Source organism: Plecotus auritus (genome assembly GCF_963455305.1).
Source record: "Plecotus auritus genome assembly, chromosome: 3".
NCBI lineage: Eukaryota > Metazoa > Chordata > Mammalia > Chiroptera > Vespertilionidae > Plecotus > Plecotus auritus.
Window position 1 is genome coordinate 170,588,295 of NC_137772.1, and position 22,273 is coordinate 170,610,567.

General features: G+C 39.1%; 1 protein-coding gene and 1 pseudogene across 3 annotated transcripts in view; both read left to right on the forward strand.

Annotated features, from left to right (window-relative positions):
* SARNP (SAP domain containing ribonucleoprotein) overlaps positions 1-22,273 on the forward strand; it is a 65,477-nt gene that overhangs the window by 25,296 nt on the left and 17,908 nt on the right. Inside the window, exons 7-9 of one of the 2 annotated variants that reach the window (XM_080662685.1) lie at positions 352-380; positions 3,463-3,488; positions 5,604-5,672. In XM_080662685.1, coding sequence (XP_080518811.1) covers positions 352-380; positions 3,463-3,488; positions 5,604-5,672 — 124 coding nt within the window. The remainder of the gene's footprint in view (positions 1-351; positions 381-3,462; positions 3,489-5,603; positions 5,673-22,273) is intronic. The other variant, XM_080662686.1, reaches the window with a different exon arrangement.
* On the forward strand, positions 3,999-5,011 carry LOC308243320 (large ribosomal subunit protein eL19-like; annotated as a pseudogene). The gene is made up of 2 exons: positions 3,999-4,003; positions 4,409-5,011. The product of its transcript is annotated as a large ribosomal subunit protein eL19-like (transcript).

The following is a 22,273-nucleotide window of genomic DNA, read 5'->3' on the forward strand; positions in this document are numbered from 1 at the left end:
TAAATATAATTGTTGACTTTAAGGAGGATATAGGCCTTGCTGAAAAACTTTTTTGGCTCTATTCAGAACTGTTGATTTGGATGTAGTAGCTATAGATGGGTTTTATTATCAAGCAGGGTTTTTGTAATAGGTAAAAGTTAGGAACTGACTACTGGTAAGGCTTCCTTTTAGCTTATTATTTGGACTCTTGGTGAGAAAAAGAGTAAACGGAACTTCTTTCATGGAGTTGTTAGAATTAGCTAATGATTGCAAGGCTTGAGATCACAAGCAAGAAGTGCCATATGTACACTTGACACGGAGACCAGGAGTGTGAACAGCTCCCTAAAATTTAGCTTGTTTTTCTTTCTACAGATTTGGAATTTCTTCAGTTCCCTCAAAAGGTAAGCATACATTCTGGGTCGGGGTTTCGTACGTAGCAGAGCAGCTCCCTCGCTGCGATCTATTGAAAGTCAGCCCTCGACACAAGGGTTTGTTTTAAAAAACAAAAAAGAAAAAAAAAAAAAAAGGTAAGCATATAGAAACTCTTCTGAGAAAGTTATCTCTATATTCTTACTTTTCTGGCACACAGATTTTATTTCTCCAAATTAAGGTAAACTTGTTAGCTTTAGAAGCCTTTAAGAGGTTGTAACATATACCTCTTTGCTTTAGGTAAAACTATATGTAAAGCCTTCCTGGGCAATTTAGAGAAGGTACTGAAGAGAATAGGAAGAAGTACCAACATTTGTTTTTCTTTTCTTGGACAGTTTCAGAGAAGTTTCTAGTACCTCACTTACTTATTCTGTTGTCTCAAATCAGTATATAATTATTATGTACCTGTCCATTGTTATTCTGCCTAGTGTAGTGGTAAAGGGAGAGTCTCTTTTACCTCAGTAATCTTACTTCTAGGAATTTATAAGGAAATAATCATGGATATACTTAAAGATTTAGCCACAAAGATTATCATGCATTATTTGTATTGATCAGTAACTGGAAGCAGTGTGACATACAGTAGGAAATTGGTTAAATAAATTTGTACCATGGTATAGTGGAAGGCCATGCAGATGTTAAAAATGATACTGAAGAATATTTGTCAGGAAGATATTAAGTGAAAAAAGCAAGTTATAAAATTTGCAGTAGATTGTCATTTCCTAGTGCATGTATGGCTAGGAAAAAAGAAGGAAATATACTAAATTGTTAATACTCATTGTCTCTGGTAGAATTTTGAGTGACTACATCTTGTCTTCAAAATTTCCACAATGAAAAAAATTTTTACAATGAATATACACTTTGTAATAAATTAGGAAATAAAGGTTATTGGTTTTTTAAAAATATATATTTTATTGATTTCAGAGAGGAAGGGAGAGGGAAAGAGATAGAAACATCAGTGATGAGAGAGAATCATCGATCGGCTGCCTCCTCACCCCCACACTGGAGATCAAGCCCATAATCCCAGGCATGTGCCCTTGACCAGAATCGAACCCGGGACCCTGCAGTCTGCAGTCTGATGCTCTAGCCATTGAGCCAAACCAGCTAGGGCAGGTTATTGTTTTTTTAAAAGGACGTAATCCCTGTAAAATTTAAATGTAATCTCCTAATCCAGTCTGGTCTTCCTAGTGACTTGTTTGTAGTTTCAAGTGTGTTAAGAAAATGTCCTCCAAAGATCTTATATTGCTGTGCTTTTTAAAAGACCAGAAAAGTTCTGGCCACTATCAGTATGCGTTTTAGAAATAAGTTATTTTCTAGCTTTTAGTTATGTCAAGAGAGATATGATAGGATTGATGATAGTACAACAAAATTATTTAAGACATTAGATGGTGAAATTTGAAGAAAGAAAAAAGTTAAGATGAATACAGTCTGAAAAGTAAACCTGATCAGTAAAAATAATGTATAGATAACATTTACAGTGTTACCATAACTCTGACATCCTAGAATTACAGAGTAACTCTAAAGAACAGAACAGCCTGTCTGGTGTTGCTCAGTAGTTAAGTGTTGACCCATGAACCAGGAGGTCACCAGTTCGAGGTCACTGGTTTGATTCCCAGTCAGGGCACATGCCCGGATTGTGGGCTTGCAGGAGGCAGCCAATTGATGTTTCTCTCTCATCAATGTTTCTGTCTCCCCTCTCCCTTTCTCTATCTCTTAAGAAAATCAGTTAAAATATTTGAACAGAACATTTGAAAGGAGTTATAGTGTTATGAGTGAGAATAGAAAAACACCTAAGAGTTCCTAGCACAATGGTTATAGTAAAAGTTGAATCCATACATAAATGTTTTCATTGGAGAGTTACGGAACCAATGACAAAATTGAGATTGCTTAAAATAAAATTTTGAAAAGTTTTAAGTCAGTGTTTATTGACTAGATCAGGTTTGATCCTATAGACCAGTTTACTACTTGCTTCTTAGTAATAATTTCCAGACAGAACATTGTCTTAAAGAGACCATAATTTTGCCCAGCTGGTGTGAGTCAGTGGTTGAGTGTCAACCTATGAACCAGGAGGTCCCAGGAGGTCATGGGTCCATTCCTGGTCAGGGCACATGCCCAGGTTGTGGGCTCCATCCCCATTGTGACGTGCAGGAAGCAGCCGATCAGTGATGTTTCTACCTCTCCCTCTCCCTTCCTCTCTGAAATCAATAAGAAAGTATATTTTTAAAAAAGAGGCCATAATTTTAACTCATGATAATAGCTCTGCTCTTTTTTCCAGATATGAATTTCTTTCTCATTTTTTAACAGCTTTATTGAGATATAATTCATATACCATACAATTCATTCATTTAAAATATATAATTCATTAGTTTCTTTATATTCACAGGGTTGTGCAGCTATCATCACAGTCTAATTTTAGGACATATCTATCACCCAAAAACAAAATCCTGTACTCATTATCAGTTGTTTCCCATCCTGTCCCCCCAAGCAGCCACTGATTTTTTCCTATGTATATATAAATTTGCCTTCATGTAAGTAGAATCATATAATTTGTGGTTATTTGTGACTGAATTCTTTCACTTAGCATAATGTATTTAGATGTTGTAGTATTTATCAGTACTTCATTTCTTTTTATTGTTGGGTAATATTTCATTGTATGGATATACCATATTTTATCTAACCATTCATCAGTTGATGAACATTTGGGTTTTCACATTTTGGCTACTATGGATAATGTTGCTGTGAACATTCATATACAAGTTTTTGTATAGATACATGTTTTCATATCTTTTGTGTATATACCTAGGCATGGAATTGCTAAGTCATATGGTAAACTATGCTTTAACTTTCTGAGGAACTGCCAAACTGTTTCCAAAGTGGCTATACAGATATGATTTCTAGATGTAATGCATATATGATCTCTAGATGCTATCTGCCTTTTACTTCTAATAAAGGAGATTTGTCATATATATTATTTCTATGCTGTCTGACTTGATTAGAAGACTGTGAGCTTCCTTTATGACTTTTTAAAATATTAAATAAAACTCTTTCTTTTTTTAGGCCTGTCATCTGACACCAAGCCTATGGTAAGACATCTTATTTTATACCTTGAGAGCTAAAATTTAACTCTATACAGTTAGTATAAAAGTTAGAGAGACTTCTCCTCCTCCCCAGGTCAAAGGAAACTGAAATCATATGAGCTTGGAACTGTTTTCAGTAATGTTTTATGTCCTGAATAAAGAGAATTGTTAGAGTTACCAAGAGGTCAGGAAAATTGCCAAGTCTTCAAAAATACTATAGACATCCCCCTTCCTACCACTCCTCTTAAAAAAAATGAATAGATTTTGTTAGAGGACAGCCCATGTAACTCTTTGTTTTATGGTACTGTGGTTTTAGGCCTTGTCCAGTGGCTTTGATAATGTCTAATTCTTAATTACCACAAGAAAATCTGTGAAAGCAACTTAATGAGTTCTATTTATAGATACTGGTATTTTTCAACACTCCTAGTAAATGTAAAATCAGAATAAAGACTAGTAGAATAAGACATTTCTAGGCCATTGTGACTAGTAGGCATCATTAGAAAATGGAAATAAGTGATGTGGTGAAATATGTTCATTTTGTCCTTAGCTCAGTTGGTTGGAGTGTTGTCCTGTACACAGAAAGGTCCAAGTTTGATCCCCGGTCAGGGCACATACCCAGGTTGCCGGTTCAGTCCCTGGTTGGCACGTACAGGAGGCAACCAGTTGATGTTTCTCTCACACATTGATGTTTCTTTCTCTCAGTCTCCCTTTTTCTCTCTCTAAAATCAATAAAACATATCCTCGGGTGAGGATTTAAAATATAAAAATAAATAAAATTTTAAAAGTGTTTACTATAAAAAAAGAAATATGTTCAGCTTTATGGAATTATGCTTTTGTGGTTATAGTTCATTATTTTTAGTAGTAGTAGTAATGAAAATTTCCAAAATACATTTACTGCTGTGGCCACATACATGAGTATTGCTCAGGCTTCAGAAGAGGCTTGGCTGCAGTGTCCTTTTCTATGGCAAAAAGAAGGTTGGGTTGGACCCCAGTGAGACTAAGGAAATCGCCAATTCCAACTCCCATCAGCAGATCTGGAAGTTGATCAAAGATGGACTGATCATCTGGAAGCCTGTGCTTGTCCATTCCCCAAGCTTGATCCCTGAAAAACACCTTGGCCTGCAAGAAGGGCAGGCATATGGGTGAGGTAAACCAAAGGGTACTGCCAGTGCTTGAATGGTTGAGAAAGGTAGCCTGGATGAGGAGGATGAGAATTCTTCTCCAGCGGCTTAGAAGATACTGTGAATCTAAGAAGATTGGCCACCACATGTATCACAGCCTGTGCCTGAAAGAGGTAACATGTTCACAAACAAGCGGATTCTTGTGGAACACATTCATGAGCTGAAGGAAGGCAGACAAGACTCACAACAAACTTCTGGCTGACCAGGCTGAGGCCCACAGGTCTAAGACCAAGGAAGCACGCAAGCTCCATGAAGAATGGCTCCAGGCCAAGAGGGAGGAAATCATCAAGACTGTCCAAGGGGGAAGAGATCAAGAAATATATCTCCACCTCTCTTACCTGTACATAGTGGCCTCAGCAATTACATGCATTAATCATTCAAAATATTCTTCATCTACCTAAAAAGAAAGAAAATGTCCTAAATATTCCTATGATAATCTTGATGTATCAAGGCTTCCAAGAAAATTGAGTAGGGTACTGGTGGTAGATTTTTCTTCTGAAGAAAGTACATGTGCAGTGATGGTACCTTTTTACTAAGAGGTAGAGTTAAGAACTATTTGCAGAGACTATAGGAATTAATGATTTTGGACTGTGAATGAAGGACTTGTTAGGAGGTGATGATTTAGACATTTGTTTGATTTTTCAAGCAGTGTTTGTCCTACTTTGATCTTAAACCCTCCTGAGGTTCTTGCCACCTTTGATGAATGAAGGAAGTAGGGCTGACTCTGTCACTGCATTCCAAAAGAAGCCTTTTAATAATTAGTGGCATGGACGGGTGTTGCTTTGTGTCCTAATTTGGCACATAGGTTACTTTGATGTTGTAGGCTTATTTAACTTTTATCATTGGACCATAGTTTCTGCCTTCTGTATTTTCTGTTTTGATTTTTTAAAATATAGGTTGGTTTTTTGTTGGTGTTTGTTTTCCTCCCTTGTTTTTGTAGGTTAACCTGGACAAGCTAAAGGAAAGAGCTCAAAGATTTGGTTTGAATGTCTCTTCAATCTCCAGAAAGGTAAAGTACTGTTTTTGCAATGTTAGAGCAGCTTAGGGACTACTAGGCTAAGAATGTAACACTTTGTTTCACACAGTCCTTTAACTCTCATCTCCTCTCACTGACTATTGATTGTATTACAGAAATTGTTTCACAAAGCTAATTGGTTTTTCCCCCCCACAGATTGTTTTCATAGCTTCTACTTAGGCTGTTTGAGCATGCTCTGTATTTCTCTTGGTTGTCGAAAGAAAACATTTAAAAAAATTACTCTTTCCCATTTGAGTATGGAAATATTGAGCTCTTTGGAAATCCATAGGAAAAAATTGACTTGACCGGTTATATTTTTGCTCAGGAAAAAAAACTGAAACTAAGAAGTAAACACTTGTGCCTGTGTGTGTGTGTGGGGGGGGGGGGGGGGCTCAAAATCTTGCTTACAGCTATGTTTCATCTTTCCTTCCTTCAAGTTACATTTTTGTGTTTACCAGAAATACAACATCAGCTCTGTGTGCTCAACTTGATGCTGAGACCATACGTGTTCAATAGGAGTATTTGTTGGTTTGTGTGAAATTTTTACAATTTAGGAGTTGAGAGGAAGGCAGAGTATGTGATTCTTAAACCACATGCAGCTTAATTGGGAAGAATTATTATAAACCCAAAGACATTTGTGTTTTGCTAGATGGCCAAGGGGAAGGATGCTTTGGATGTGTGGCCCTGGATCTCATCTATCTCCTTTTGTATATGAGGGCTAGGTATCTGAGAATCTCAGCAATAACTTCACTCTTCTAGGGAATTATGTGTGTTTGTATGTTCCATCAAAATGAATTAAATTGAACATTGTACCTCCTACTACTCAGCTCACATGGACACATTCCTGAGAGGAATTTGTCCCTCACATATACTGTTTGCCTGAGTTGTTTTGTTTTTTTATATATATAGTAGAGGCCCTGTGCACAAAATTCGTGCACTCGGGGCGGGAGGGAGGTCCCTCAACCCGGCCTGCACCCTCTCACAGTCTGGGAGCCCTCAGGGGATGTCTAACTGACAGCTTAAGCCTGCTCCCTGGACATCCTTAGCACTGCCACGGAGGCAGGAGAGGCTGCTGCCACCCCCATTGCACTCACCAGCCATGAGCTTGGCTCAAGGCTTCTGGCTGAGCGGTGTTCCCCCTGTGGGAACGCACTGACCACCAGGTGGAAGCTCCTGCATTGAGCATATGCCCCCTGGTGGTCAGTGCATGTCATAGCAACTGGTCGTTCAGCTGTTTGGTCAATTTGCATATTAGCCTTTTATTTTTATTTATTTATTTTTAAAATATATTTTATTGCTTTTTCACAGAGAGGAAGGGAGAGGGATAGAGAGTTAGAAACATCAATGGGAGAGAAATATCAATCAGCTGCCTCCTGCACACCCCCTACTGGGGATGTGCCCGCAACCAAGGCACATGCCCTTGACCGGAATCGAACCTGGGACCCTTAAGTCCGCAGGCTGACACTCTATCCACTGAGCCACACCGGTTAGGGCTAGCCTTTTATTATATAGGATTTTTTTAAAAAATATATTTTATTGCTTTTTCACAGAGAGGAAGGGAGAGGGATAGAGAGCTAGAAACATCGAAGAGAGAGAAACATCGATCAGCTGCCTCCTGCACACCTCCCACTGGGGATGTGCCCGCAACCAAGGTACATGCCCTTGACCGGAATCGAACCCGGGACCCTTCAGTCCGCAGGCCGACGCTATATCCACTGAGCCAAACCGGTTAGGGCTAGCCTTTTATTATATAGGGTTTTTTATTGATTTCAGAGAGGAAGGGAGAGGGAGAGATAGAAACAGAAACATCAATCATGAGAGAGAATTATTGATTGACTCTGCTTCCTGCATGTCCCCTATTGGGGATCAAGCCTGCAACCCAGGCCTGTGCCCTGACCCAGAATCAAACTGTGACCTCCTGGTTCATAGGTCAACACTCAACCACTGAGCCACACCGGCCGGGCCCCCTGAGTTATTTTGATAGCATTTCATTATAGGGACATCAGCTTTTCTTTTCCTTTCCTTATAATCTTTCTCTATATTTGACCTGATTTTGCCAGTCCATGAGTAGATCATGAAGGAGATACCTTAGTTGATATTGTGACTTTGAACAAAATATTAAACTTATTTGATCCTCATCTATAAAAATGGGGGTAATGCTCTCGCCGGTATCTCAATGGTTAGAGCACCAGCCCATTCACTGAAGGGTTGCAAGTTCGATTCCCGATCAAGGGCATGTACCTGGGTTGCAGGTTCAATCCCCTGCCTGGTTGGGGCACATGCAGGAGGCAACCAGGCAACCAATCGATGTCTCTCTCCCACATCGATGTTTCTCTTCCCTCTCTCTCTCTCTCCCATTCCTCACTCCTCCTTCCCCCCCGCCCCATCTCTTTTCCTTCCTCCCTCCCTTCCTACCTCTCTTCCACTCTCTCTAAAAGTCAATGGAAAAAAATAGTCTCAAAAAAAAAAAAAGAAAAAAGAATATCCTCAGGTTAGGATTAACCAGAATAAATTTTTTTTAAAAAAAATGGGAGTAATACCTACACTTGTTTGTGAAGAGTAAATAGTATATTTGAAATTACCTAACATAGTGACACTTTGACAACCTCAATAAATATTAGTTTTCTTCCCCTTTTTTTGTTGTTGTTGTTGTTTGTTTATTTTCTTCCTTCTTAGTTCAGTTCTGTTGGCCAACTGGCTTTATGACTAATTGAATCAGTTAACTTCTGTGGTTTTTGATCACTGGTAAGATTTCAGTTTTCATTTTAAATCTCTGAAGGGTTATAATCAGATAGTGGTAATTGGCAGAACTTTGACTATATGAGCTCTGTTCTCTAATCACATTCATTGTCACACATATGTTCTAGAGTAGTGTTTCTCTCAAATTCTATGGCAAAGACTGGCTTTTTTTTTTTCTTCCTTGACCAGGAATCAAACCCTTAACCCTTCTGTGTGTGGGGTGGTGTTCCAACCACTGAGCTACCAGCCAGGGCAAAGACTAGCTTTTTTAAATTTCCAGTTTATTGCTGAGTGGTACTTTTATAAAATACAATAAAATTAAAATGTCACAACAATGTTAAATTACTCTGGAAGTTTCTAAACACTCCCAATTTCTGGATTTAACTGCAGAGTTGTAACAAACAGTTCGGGGACCAGCACCAGGATGCAGACCACATTTTGAATAGCACTGTTCTAGAGTATATGATTTCTTCCAGGGACCACTTTGCTTGGAGGTTTGTGACTTTTTGAGATGTTGAGTATAAGTTCCATATACATTGATCATAAATCCTGATTTTCATAATCATCCTCATTTTAACAGTTTGCTCTAATTTTCCCCATAAACCATTAAAATATCCTAGAAATGTTGATATTTTGCTGTCTAGACTACTATTGTCCAATAGAACTTTCTGTGATGATAGAAATATTCTATAGAATATTGTCCTACTTAATAATCTGTTATTTAATATAGTAGTGATTAGCAACATATGGTTATTGACCACTTGAAATGTAGCTAGTGTAACTGAGGAACTGAATTTTTAAATATATTTTATTGATATTTCACAGAGAGGAAGGGAGAGGGATAGAGAGCTAGAAACATCGATGAGAGAGAAACATCGATCAGCTGCCTCCTGCACACCCCCCACTGGGGATGTGCCCGCAACCAATGTACATGCCCTTGACCGGAATCGAACCCGGGACCCTTCAGTCCGCAGGCCGACGCTCTATCCACTGAGCCAAACCGGTTTCGGCAGGAACTGAATTTTTAATTGAATAGCCACATGGGTATTAAACTACTCAAGTCTAGTTTATATCTCCCACACAGCTTTTACACTTGGAAGTAGCATAGAACTCCTTTATCAGACCACATAAATTGAATCCCTGTTTTTGTAGCCCAGAATTTTTCAGTACTTGTAGAATATAAATGGTTTTATTTTTAATTATTTTTTAATATATTTTTATTGATTTCAGAGAGGAAGGGAAAGGGAGAAAGAGATAGAAACATCAAATGATGAGAGAGAATCATTGATTAGCTGCCTCCTGCACGTGCCCCACACTGGGGATGGAGCCCACAACCTGGGCATGTGCCCTGCCCAGGAATCGAACCCTGACCTCCTAGTTCATAGGTAGACGCTTAACCACTGAGCCATTCTGACCAGGCTAGACTATAAACAGTTTTAGACTGAATCTATGTAAAGAGAAATTGGAGGAAAAGGAGTAAGGTAAAAGAAAGTGTTCTTTTTTTCAAGTAACTTGTTTCCTAGAACTTAGTGTCCTATATCCAAAGCCTGAAATTGCAACTGGATATATTCTCAGTGAGAATTGCCTGTTTCAGTCTTATGCATAACTGTTCTTTATCACCAGAGCTTATTTTCTACCTAGTATTTGGTTGGTTGGCCAAGGTAGTGACATGATTAAGTTTATTTTTATGGAACAGCCAGATCAGCATTCTGTCCACCTTGTTTTAGGGTCCTGGATTCTAGTATAACATCCTCCTACATAATTTAGACACCTGTTTTAAGTTTTACAGTTCTTCAGGCACAGATCTCATTCATGTAGAGATGATGCCAATACTGGTAAGTTAGTAGATGGTGTGGAGATGCCTCTTCTTCATCCTAATATCCTAAAAAGTACAGTGAGAAACCCACCTCCTGTCATCTCCATTGCACAGGGTTTGTGTTTACTTGATCCAGGTTAAGGGCCCAATTGCTTGCTGATTTCTCTTCAGTAGATTTTGCTGCAGACCATTATATATGATAAAAAGGGAAAGTGTGTGAGAGGAAGTGAACCATGTATTAATAGTATTTATGGCTGATTTTTTTTTAACTGTCATAATCTGATCATCTCTTCATATTTTAGATTTATAGCTTGACTATATTATAAATTTGAGGGCACTGAATCTCAACTATTCTTCCTAGGCTGACTTTTGTATAACTGTTCATATATTCCATTAGTATACTATACACAAAACCTCTTTTGCCTGCCCAAGAAAGGCCTGTCCATTCATGTTTCTAGCTTAAGTCTCAGTGAATAGAATCCTGTTGGTTTAGGATAATGGGAAGTGACAGGGCAAAGAATGGCACTAGCATTTATAGACATTTTTTACACAAGAGGTTGTAAATTGTCCCTCCAACTCTTTGGGCTATTTGAGGATAGAATGGCATGCCTTTTCTCATATAAGTCTCGTGGTGACTGTGGGCTTAGAAACCTCCCACCCCTCAAACAAAACAGAACCCAGATAAATAACCTCTGCCTGATTGGTTCTGATTGATCACCAGCTAGGTTTTTAGTCTTGTGCTCTACTGGTTGTTTTTGTTGTTTTCTGTCACTTTGTCATGCTTCCCAAGAGAAATAGTGTTGGGGTTAGTCCTATTGGTGAAGGACAGGACTTGCCTGGCACATAAGAAACTCATCTCTGAAAGGAATGAGAGATGGATAGAAGGAATAGATGGGAAGTCAGATCACTTGCTATACTAAGTGTGCCAGTTAATAATGGCGGATTTTGTAATCAAAGAAAACACGATAATTTCAAGAGAAACATCAAAAGTGCTTTATTCAAAGTAATGTCCATCGCTTAGCTACACATTTCCCCCATCTTTCAGGTTATTTGTGGATACCGTCCCAATAGAACTTTCCTTGTTTTGAGGCAAACCATTCAGAGACCCAATTTTCTACTTTGTATGTTTTGAAGTGCTGCTCAGAAAGTGCGTATGCCATCGATTGGAACAAGTGGTAATCCGAAGGAGCAAGGTCTGGTGAATACAGTAGGTGGGTTAATACTTCCCAGGCAAGATCTTTTAAGGTGTCTTTAACTGGTTTTGAAGTGTGTGATGGTGCATCATCATGAAGCAAAATTACTTTGCTGTGTCTTCTGGCACATTCTGGTCGTTTCATGATCAAAGTGTGGTTCACATTGATTATTTGTTGTCAGTAGCTGTCAGTATTAATGGTTTCACCTTGTTTTAGAAGCTCATAATACAGCACACCTTCCTGATCCCACCAAACGCAGAGCATTGTCTTCTTTCTGAAGCAATTTGGCCTTGCAGTTGATGTTGATGGTTGACCTGGATCAACCCATGATTTTGTGCGTTTGGGATTCTCAAAATAAATCCACTTTTCATCACCAGTTACAATTTGATGCAAAAAAAGACTTTCTTTCGTGCCATTGAAGCAACATTTTACTGATGACTTTTCGGTTTTCTATTTATCTTTCGCTCAGTTGATGTGGCACCCATTTTCCATCCTTTAAAATCTTTCCCATTGCTTGTAAATGATCGGAAATTGTTTGCAGAGCAACGTTTAATCTTTCTGCAAGTTGTTTTTTGAGTTTGACATGCATTTTCGTCCAATAATGCTTGTAATTGTTGGTCTTCAAACTTTTTCGGTTGACCTGGACGTTCTTTGTCTTCCATCACTTTTAAAGCGTTTAAACGAGCGTTCACAAGTATCTTGAGATGGAGCATGTTCACTATAAGCTTCCCAAAGTATTCAGCAGCATTTTTCTTCAAAATAAAGTAATGAATTAAAACTTCCCGCAAATGCTCTTGTTTTTGGCATGAAATTTGACATTTTTAAGTGTAAAAATATCTATGATAACACCTTCCGAAAATTTGACATATGAAGTTTTGAAGCTTGTTGTCAATACAACAAAATAGCATGCATATCAAATCACATATATATCAATATACTAGAGGCCTGGTGCACAAATTTGTGCATGGGTGGGGGTCCCTTGGCTTGGCCAACAATTGGGCTGATCAAGCCTGGCTGGCCTGGGAAGGCTCCAGGGCATATGCAGTGTCTGGCCCTCTCGCCCAGTCCCGATCGGCCAGACCCCAGCAGCAAGCTAACCTACCAGTCATTGCGTCTTCCCCCTGGTGGTCAGTGCATGTCATAGTGACTGGTCGAACAGTTGACCAAACGGTCGACCTATCGGTCCGACACTTAGCATATTATGCTTTTATTATATAGGATGGGTAACTCCCATCTATTGAAAGAAATCCGCATTATTAACCGGTACACCTAGTATAGGTGGGGACAGAAGTAGGTTTACAATTGTGAGTATTCGAAACACAGAGTTTATTCTTGTATTATTATTTATTAATCATTTTCCATGCGAAAAACTGTAAACCTACTTTTGCCCCACCTTGTATATCGGTCATTGGACATCAGTTTTGGTAAAAACTTAAGTCTGGGCCTAGAGTTATAGTGTTAACTGAAGTAGCTGATTTGAGTTGTTTGGTTTTGTTATTAGCACATTTGGGAAAGTAAAACTTGATACTTTAGGTCTAGGAGGTTATAGGAAATCCAGCTGGGTTAAGTATGTTTAAAAAAAAAGCCCAGCCCTAGCTGGTTTGGCTCAGTGGATAGAGCGTCGGCCTTTGGACTGAAGGGTCCCAGGTTCGATTCCGGTCAAGGGCACATGCCCTGGTTGCGGGCTCGGAGGGTGTGCAGGAGGCAGCTGGTCAGTGATTCTTCTCATTGATATTTCTATCTCTCTCTCCCTCTCCCTTCCTTTCTGAAATCAATAAAAATATATTTAAAAAAATAAAAAGCCCAGGCACTAAGTAGAAAAGCATGTGTTGCTACATCTTTTTTAAAAATTATTTTATTATTGATTTTAGAGAGAGAGGGATATAGAAACATCCATTAGAGAGATGAGAGAGAAACATCGATCAGCTGCCTCCTGCACGCCCCCCACCTGGATTGGGCAGAAACCTGGACATGTGCCCTGACCGGGAATTGAACCGGTGACCTCCCTGCATGGGAAGACGCTCAATCCACTGAGCCATACCAGCTGGGCTGCTTATTCATTAATAGTAGTAGAAAATATAAACATCTTGTATCCCTGTTAATCTTAATACATTTTCCTTACTTCTCTACTAGAATATTAACTGGGTGTTCCCTACTTACAGCTCTTCAGATAGGTAAATATGCTAATGATTTATATTAAGGCTTATAAACCCTGAAGGATGCTTTCCTCAGATTTGTGATTTCTGCTAGTTTCTTCCCTGATAATGTTGTCTTAAATTACACAGTGTCAGAATATAAAGGTTGAAAACAAACTATCCCTCCACTGACCACTTCTTATTGATGAGGCTGGGAGCTAGAAAATTCTTGGGTGGCTGCAGTGATTCGTTTTGTGAGCCTTTCATATAATTACATATTTTTATTCACCCATTGGTTGGGAATAAACCACTTCAGAGTGAGAGAGATATTAGACCTACCTTGTGTTTTGTTAATCCGCACCTGAGGATATTTTTACCATCGACTTTTTTTTTTTTTTTTTTTGAGAGTGGAAGGGAGGGGGAGACTCCCCCTCTCTCTAATTGGTTGCCTCCTGCACCGGCCCCAAATGGAGGCCAGGGATTGAGCCTGCAACTGAGATACCTGCCCTTGACTGGAATCAAACCCGAGACCCTTCAGTCTGTGGGCCGATTCTCTAACCACTGCCTTGTTTTTGATGAGCTTGTCACTAAAATGTTGAGATTTCAAAGAGGAAGCTGGGACAATGAGTCAGTTCCAAGTACAGGAGCGCACTTATGTCTTCTACTAGTATGCGGATTCCATTGTGGCTAACCAATGGCAGTTTGGTTTCCATTAACTCTCTTTTTAGAAGGCTTATTTGATTATATCTAGATTCCTTTCCACCATCTGAAATAAATGAAGAAATACTTGTTCCTCCCCTTCAGCAGTGGGCTTTGGCATAGAGATTAGCCATTGGGATGTGGAGAGAAGGAAGTTCATGCTGTGGATTTAGAAGTTGACCACCAGCCTTCTCAGAGAGCCTATAATTGGGATTTGTTAGAGAGTTTAGGTATGGGTGAACAAATCTTTTCCAAAGGAAGACCGTAGGGCTATGCATAGGACATTGCCAACCTGTAACTCACTAAAAACCTGAGGAACTATAAGCTATGGTAAGGTGTTTGATAGAATATTTTTTAAAGGGGTAAGTAGTTGAAGATTTAGATCTCAGGATAAGTTGGGAAAGTAGCCTGCAGAGTAGGCTTGGGTTCTTCTATTCATCCAAATATACTAAAGCAGCTGAACCCAGGTCAAGTACAACACTTAATTCTCTATTCCCCTTTCTCATAGGACCCCATAACACCAAGAAAGCTCGCCCAGCCATGTGGCTCGATGGTTGAGTGTTAATCTAAGAACCAAGAGGTCACGGTTTGGTTTGGTGAGGGCACTAACCCGGGTTATGGGCTTGATCCCCAATGGAGGGTGTGCAGGAGGCAATCAAACATTCTCATCACTGATGATTTTATCACTCTCTCCCTTCCTCTCTGAAATCAGTGAAGAAAAATAAAATATATAGATATAGATATAGATATATAGATATATAGATATGATCAAAAAGCCCTAGCCAGGTGTTTCAGTTGTTTGGAGTGTTGTCCTGTACACCAAAAAAGGTTTGGGGTTCAATTGCTGGTCAGGGCACATAACCTAGCTTGTGGGTTTGATACCTGGTCAGGGTATAGACGAGAGGCAACTAATCGATGTTTCTCACATCAATGTTTCTCTTACTCTCTCTAAAATCAATAAAAACATCCTCAGATAAGAATTAGGGGAAAAAAAGAACAAAAATGCAGATAGAGTGTAGATGGAAAAAACTTGTGTGATCCTCTTATTATATTTCATTGATCAAGGGCTTTTGAAGGAATCCCTCCCTCCCTTTTATCCTTTTGTTGTTGTTGTTGTTAATCCTCACCTGAGGATATTTTTCCATTGATTTTTAGAGAGTGGAAGAGAGGGGGAGACAGAAACACCCCCACGTGAGAGCAAACACATCTATTGGTTGTCTCCCACACACACCCTACCAGGGCGGGAATCAAGCCTACAACCAAGGTATGTGTCCTTGACCAGAATTGAACTACTCTGCAGTCTGAAGGTCGATGCTCTTTCCACTGAGCCAAGCCAGCTAGGGCCTCCTTCATCCTAAATTATCATTTTTCCCAAATGATTTCTCCATTTGAAAAATTGTGTTCTTGCTCTGGACGGTGTGACTAAGTAGTTAGAGCATCGACCTACGCACCAGAGGGTCACAGGTTCAGTTTCCAGTCAAGGCATGTACTTGGGTTGCAGGTTCCATTTGATTCCTGCCCTCAGTTGGTACGCCATGCAGGAGGTAACCAATTGATGTTTCTCTTTCGCCTCTCCCCTCCCACACCCCCTCCCTTCCATTCTCTCTAAAAATCAATGGAAAAAATATCCTCACTCCTTGGGTGAGGTTTTTTGTTTTTATTTGTATTCTTTTAACATATTAATTACAAGAAAAGAAGATAAGAATGGGCTATATATATGATAGACAGATAGATAGATAGATAGATAGATAGATAGATAGATAGAGCAATTGAGAGTGGCAATCAGAAAGGATGAATTTTAGGAAAAACCAAGACCCAACCTCACATAGTCTTCAGTATTTCTTGGAGCATTTTAGGCCCAACCAAATTTAACCAGTCCTTTAAATCCCCTTCTAGTTCATAATAATTTGAAAATAAATATTTGGCATTTTTCATGCTGCTGCTTCTCCACCCAACCATTGGAATACACCTTTAGGGATGAGGCTATTTAAAGAGGAAACAATAGGGGAAACTTTCTGACCTCAATATACCCTCATCTGGTTCTTCATTTGTCCCTGCTGAGGAACAGAACTTGTCTTTTGTCTGTAACACAAATACATCTTCACCTCCCTCCCTTTTCATTCCCTCCCCCTCCCACCCTCTCTTCTCACTCCCTTCTGTTATGGGTCCAATCAATGATGTCATTATGTGTGCCATTCAACTGCTGTTAAACCACTTGGCTATAGGAATTTTGAAGAGCAAAGAAGCAGAATGGAATTTTTCTCTCCCCTGCCCAGGGCTCTTGAAAATGTATTCTAATTTTAACTAGGGAAGTAGGAGTCAGGTTTTCCTTTGCTCAACAACTTTTACTCTGCCACTGTGCCTTAATTTTCAAGCACAAACTTTTTACCTAGCTGGTTATGAAGAAAAATTGGACATGAAATATTAGAAATAGAAATTGAACACTTTAAGAGGAAAAGCTTCAAAAATTGGGGGAAGAAAGTTGAAATTTTTGATGCTATGTTAACATTTATGGCTGGTGGTTTGCCCTGTTTACTATAAATTGGATCTTTTTAAAAAATATGTTTTTATTGATTTAAGAGAGAGAGAGAGGAAGGGAGGGAGGGAGGGAGGAAGAAACATTGATGTGAGAGAGAAACATCAATCTGCTGCCTTCCATATGCACCCCTACCAGGGTCCAGTCCCACAACCTGGGCATGTACTCTGACCAGGAATCAACCAGCAACCTTTAGGTGCATTGGACAATGCTCAACTAACTGAGCTACACCAGCCAGGGCTACAGATTGGATTTTTGAGAAGTTTGTTATAGGGGGCTTATTCTTCCCTAAGGTACATAGTTGAGACCACTAGGATCTTGTACCTTTTCATTTGATTTTTCCCTCTCTGATTTTGTTCATTTAGTTTGAACCCAAAGAATTAATAGATAAGGAAGTCAGATTAAAAAAACTCAACTCTTTTCTATCTCCCCTGCTTAATACCCACCCCCACTAATATCTTTGCATTCCTTCTTCTAACATGTCAGAACTGATAACTTTGATAAAAAACAAGTTTTATGCCTCTCTCTGGTCCCCCTGTAGTCTTTGCTCCAAGAGTAAACATAGCCTGGGAAAGGAGGGGAATGCTGGGTTTTGTTGAGTCTGTTTTACTTTTAAATATCCTTCAGTTGTTTTTGGCCAGCCAAGTTCTTGGGGTGGGATTATTTTTTGCGTGTCGGGTTGTTTTTTGTTGTTGTTGTTTGTTTGTTTTTTAAGTACTCTTCAGTATATAAGATGAATAATTTTAAAAATCCACCTGTCAACCACATTATATATGATTGGTTGTCGAGTTTTATGTCTAATTTGGGGGTGAACAGAGCTGGCCTGCCTTTTCTAAGCAAAACAATATCTGATCACTCAGATATTATTGGCTACAGTGAAATGTGAACTATCTGAATCCACGTCTATCCATCCTTCGAAATCTTCATGGGAGAAAAAATGTGGGCTATTTTTTTTTTTTAATCTGTGTGTGTATGTGTTATTATTTTTGCTGGGAGGGGGGAATTTTGGTGTTCAAAGGGCTCCTCATGATGTGAGAGCTGTACCAGTACAGGAATGTTTAAGATTTATTTTCAATACTTGAGAGTTTAACACTTCATTAATACTGTTCTTTGGGCTGACATTGATTGGGAGAGGTAATATTTTATTTTTATGGGGTCAGTTCAATTCAGGTTTAATAATTACATGATAATTCATTTTTCTTAATGTACTCACCAAAATAGCAAAGTTGCTTTTCATGCTTGATAGCCAAAGTTGGTCAGAAAAAAAATCAGTATTTTGGAGATGGAGATGGGGATGAGACAGGGTATCAGATTGGGAGATTTTATAGGGGGATACTTGGTGGTGGGTGATGTTTGCAAACTAGCAAAGAGCCTCTTTTTTAAATAAAATCTGAGATCTTATTAAGATCTAGAAAATGTTAACTTTTTTCCTCCCCTCCTGTACCTTTGCTGCTTTTTTCTCACATTTTCAAAAATTAATATTTTAGCCCTAGCTGGTTTGGCTCAGTGGATAGAGCGTTGGTCTGTGGACTGAAGGGTCCCAGGTTCGATTCCGGTCAAGGGCACATGCCCAGGTTGTGGGCTTGATCCAGTAGGTGGCATGCAGGAGGCAGCCAATCAATGATTCTCTCTCATCATGGATGTATCTATCTCTCCCTCTCTCTTCCTCTCTGAAATCAATAAAAATATATTTAAAACAAAAGAACCTTTAAAAAATTAATATTTTAACCAAATCTACCTTCTCATCCCCAGAGCAGATTCTTAGGACAGAAATAGAAATATACTTTCAGATTGTTCCACATTTGGAGTTCATATCAAATATTGAATCTTTTAAGTCCCTAGCAGCGAATATGTGTTATTGAGGAGATTGTTTGAAATGCTTAGTGTCTGGATTTTAGGAAGTATTTATTGAGGGAGGAGTTTATTAAGTTATAGAGTAGAGGGATGCAGTTATATAGAATTTTCACTATTATGCTCATGCTTAGATATGAAATAGTTGAGGAGGAAAGAAAACTGGAAATGAACAACTATATATAAGATGAGAGGCCTTATATGATGGCCCTCTTTAGCACTCTAAATGACAAGCAAAACACATGGTCCTTAACATTTATCTGTTCTCCACTTTATTAACATTCTCTCTTTTAACTCTGTATTAGTTCTGTAGGAAAAAATACCTTTGTGTGCATCAACATAATTGCCTATCTTTTTTTCTTCTACATACCTGAGCTGTTTCCTGAACTTGTTTTGGCATGTTCTTCCTTTATTGAACTCCTCTGGTTTAAAAGTGTCTTTCTGTTCCTCTATTTGAATTCTAAGAAGGCAGCAAGACAGGTGTGTGTTAGGGTAACCAAAGGAGGAAGGCATGAGTCTGAAAGGGGTAAAGAATTATGAATTTATTAGGTCATCTGGAAAGCCAAATGGGCTGAGCTTCGGCGACCCTAACAGTGCGTTCCTTAGAGCCAGCTGTGATTCCTTTCTAACTTTCCTTTTCCTTTCACATCTCTGCCGCAGAGATATCCTGTTTGTAGGAATCTTAAACATTTTAGGAAGGCCCCTACTGCTTTTGGGGGGAAATTGGATTGTGGTAACAGCCTTCTTTGGACTTGGTGAGGAATTTTTCTTTTAATGTTGGTCTACACTCAAAGCTATTTGCAATTGTTACCAACTATAGCTGCACATAAGAGTCCTAGGGGACCCTTTTTAAAATTCAGCTCCTTAAGCTCTTCATTTTGAGATTCATATTTATTAGCTTGGGTGAAGCCAGAAATCTGCATTTTAAAATATTAGAGGTGAAAAGAATCTGTTTTCCTGGTGCTCATTCTAAATGTGTAAATTCTTTTTTCTTTTTTTTTAATATATTTTATTGATATTTTACAGAGAGGAGGAGAGAGGGATAGAGAGCTAGAAACATCAGTGTGAGAGAAACATCGATCAGCTGCCTCCTGGGGATGTGCCCGCAACCAATGTACATGCCCTTGACCGGAATCGAACCCGGGACCCTTCAGTCCGCAGGCCGACGCTCTATCCACTGAGCCAAACCGGTTTCGGCTAAATGTGTAAATTCTTAAGTAACTGTCATCCTTCATTCTCTGTATATTTTGGCCAAGACAACATTTACCTCCCCTCAAACGTTTTTAGCTTTCTTGACATTTCTTCCAAATTGTGCATCGCTTATCCTTAAAAGCAACAGCTTTTTGGCTTTCAAGTGAAGGGAAGTGTGGGGACTTTTAATAGAAACGTGGTTTCCAGGGGTCTCAAGTGTGAAGCCTTCATTTCCTCCACCTGCCTTGCTTTGTCCTACAATCAATTACTGTAAGACCCAGATGACCTCCTCTGGGGTTGAAGAAGAGTGGGGGTTGAGGAAAAGCTTGATTTGGACAAGAGAAAGAAAAAGTGATAGGAGCTAGTGACTCAGAAGAAGAGTGTTTGGTTCTGAGCTGTTTGGGAACTTCAAATCCATTGAAGACAGGAGATAACAGTTCCTGGTGGTCTCTTATTCTGGTGTAGTTTTAAAGTTTCTGACACCTAGAAAATTGATTCTGATCTCACAGTTGAAAGATTGTTGAGAGTAGGTAAGGTGGTTGTTTGGGAAAGTGTATTAAGTATATGTGTGGGGGAGTGTTGGAATGTCTCTTTACTGTGTACTGTTAGTGCTAGGACACTGTACCCTTTCCTAGTCCTGTCCTTCCTTTATAGTCCTCTTTTGAGCTCTGTGTACTGGTTTTTAGAACCACCCCGTGTTCTGTGGTCTGGCTAGCATAAGGCTCAAGGGTTAACATGTACAGATGAATTTCAGAAACGGGGTCAGGGAGGTGACAGCTGTGTGTTTAAGCATTGAAGTGTTTCTGAGAGAAAAACCATCAGTTGCTGTCATTCACCCTGAGAGTATGAAATTGGAAGCTCGCTTACCCTGGAGTGTTTCATAACCTTTACCTCTGGGAAGTCAAGGCCATATCATTATTAATCTACCATCTCCTGAAAGCCCTCAGGCTCTGCTTTCCATCTTGCCATCAGTCACGTGGCAGCGAGAGTCAAGATGTGACCATAAGGTTCCCTCTTTGCCTTTTTGCCTCATTCTTCCCTTACATTCCCTTGGAAAATCAGGTTGAACTGTTAACATAGTATGGTAACTCATGTACAAAAGGGGACAGTTATTTGTTATTTTTGCAAAATGTGACTATCTTAGTTCAATATTAGCCTCTCTTCCATCACTCCAGGGGAAAAACTTTTGAGAAAATAATCTTCTGGAATAATGGCAGAGTTTAGGTCCTGATGGGAATGTATTATATGAGACTTTTACATTGAACATTGTTGGATGTGAACAATAGCTCAGTCATTTAAACAGCTATAGGAGAATGGCCAGCTCCAACTCATAGCAGTACCTAAGCTTCCCTGAAATGCCCCTTCCTACTTGTAAAGATAACTGAATTCTTTAAAAAAAAAAATATATATATATATATATATATATATTATACACACACACACACACACACACACACACATTATTTATTTCAGAGAGAAAGGGAAAGGGAGAGAGAGATAGAAACATCAGTGATGAGAGAGAATCATTGATTTGCTGCCTCCTGCACACCCCATCTGGGGATCGAGCCTGAAACCTGGGCATATGCCCTTGAACCTGGGACCCTTCAGTCTGCAGGTTGACGCTCTATCCACTGAGCCAAACTGGGCCTGACTGAATTCTATAGATTTAAATTCTGCTTCCTACACATGATGTAAGTGAGTGAGCTTGTTGCACTGACCAGGAAAAATGCCTGGCTTGGTTAATGCTTTTGGTCTCCTCTAAGAATAAGTGAGTATGTCTCTTAATTGAATTCAGAAATACCTTTGCTTTGTGTTTTGGGAATTACTGAGTTCAAATTCTCTAAATAAGCCTGGGTTACATTTGGGTCACTGTTTTATTTCTCCTAGTTTCTCTTTATGATCCAGAGTGGCACTAGTAATAAGATTGAAGAAAGTGAATGCTTTCAACACACAGTCCATGGGGTGATATTGCTAATTAAATCAAAGTGGACTCCTTTTGGCAGAGCAAATAACCCTAGAACACTAAGCTTTGAATAGTAGTATTTATTGTATTCAGGTTAAAATTAGTAAGTTTTGAAAAATGTTCTCTTGAATTTGAATCTTGAAAACATAAGTTTGGTTTGGAAGATAACAAAGGTAGGATTCCATTTTGGGTAGAGAGCAGCTTATCCTTGGTACTCATAAAAAGAGGCAGTCGTTTTAGAAAGTGCATCTACGCTATTCAGGCTGCCAGTTACTGTAATTGGCCTTCTATTTGGGACTTAATTCCTGGCTACAGTGTATATACCATGGAAACCATTGACAAGAGCCCTTAATTTAAAATTTTCTAGTTATTTCCTAGTACCTCTTTTTCCTCCTGGGACAGTAAGGTATTTTTAAATTAAATGTCATTATATTTAGAGAAGAATAAGTTCCTTTTTTTTTTTTTTTTTAAT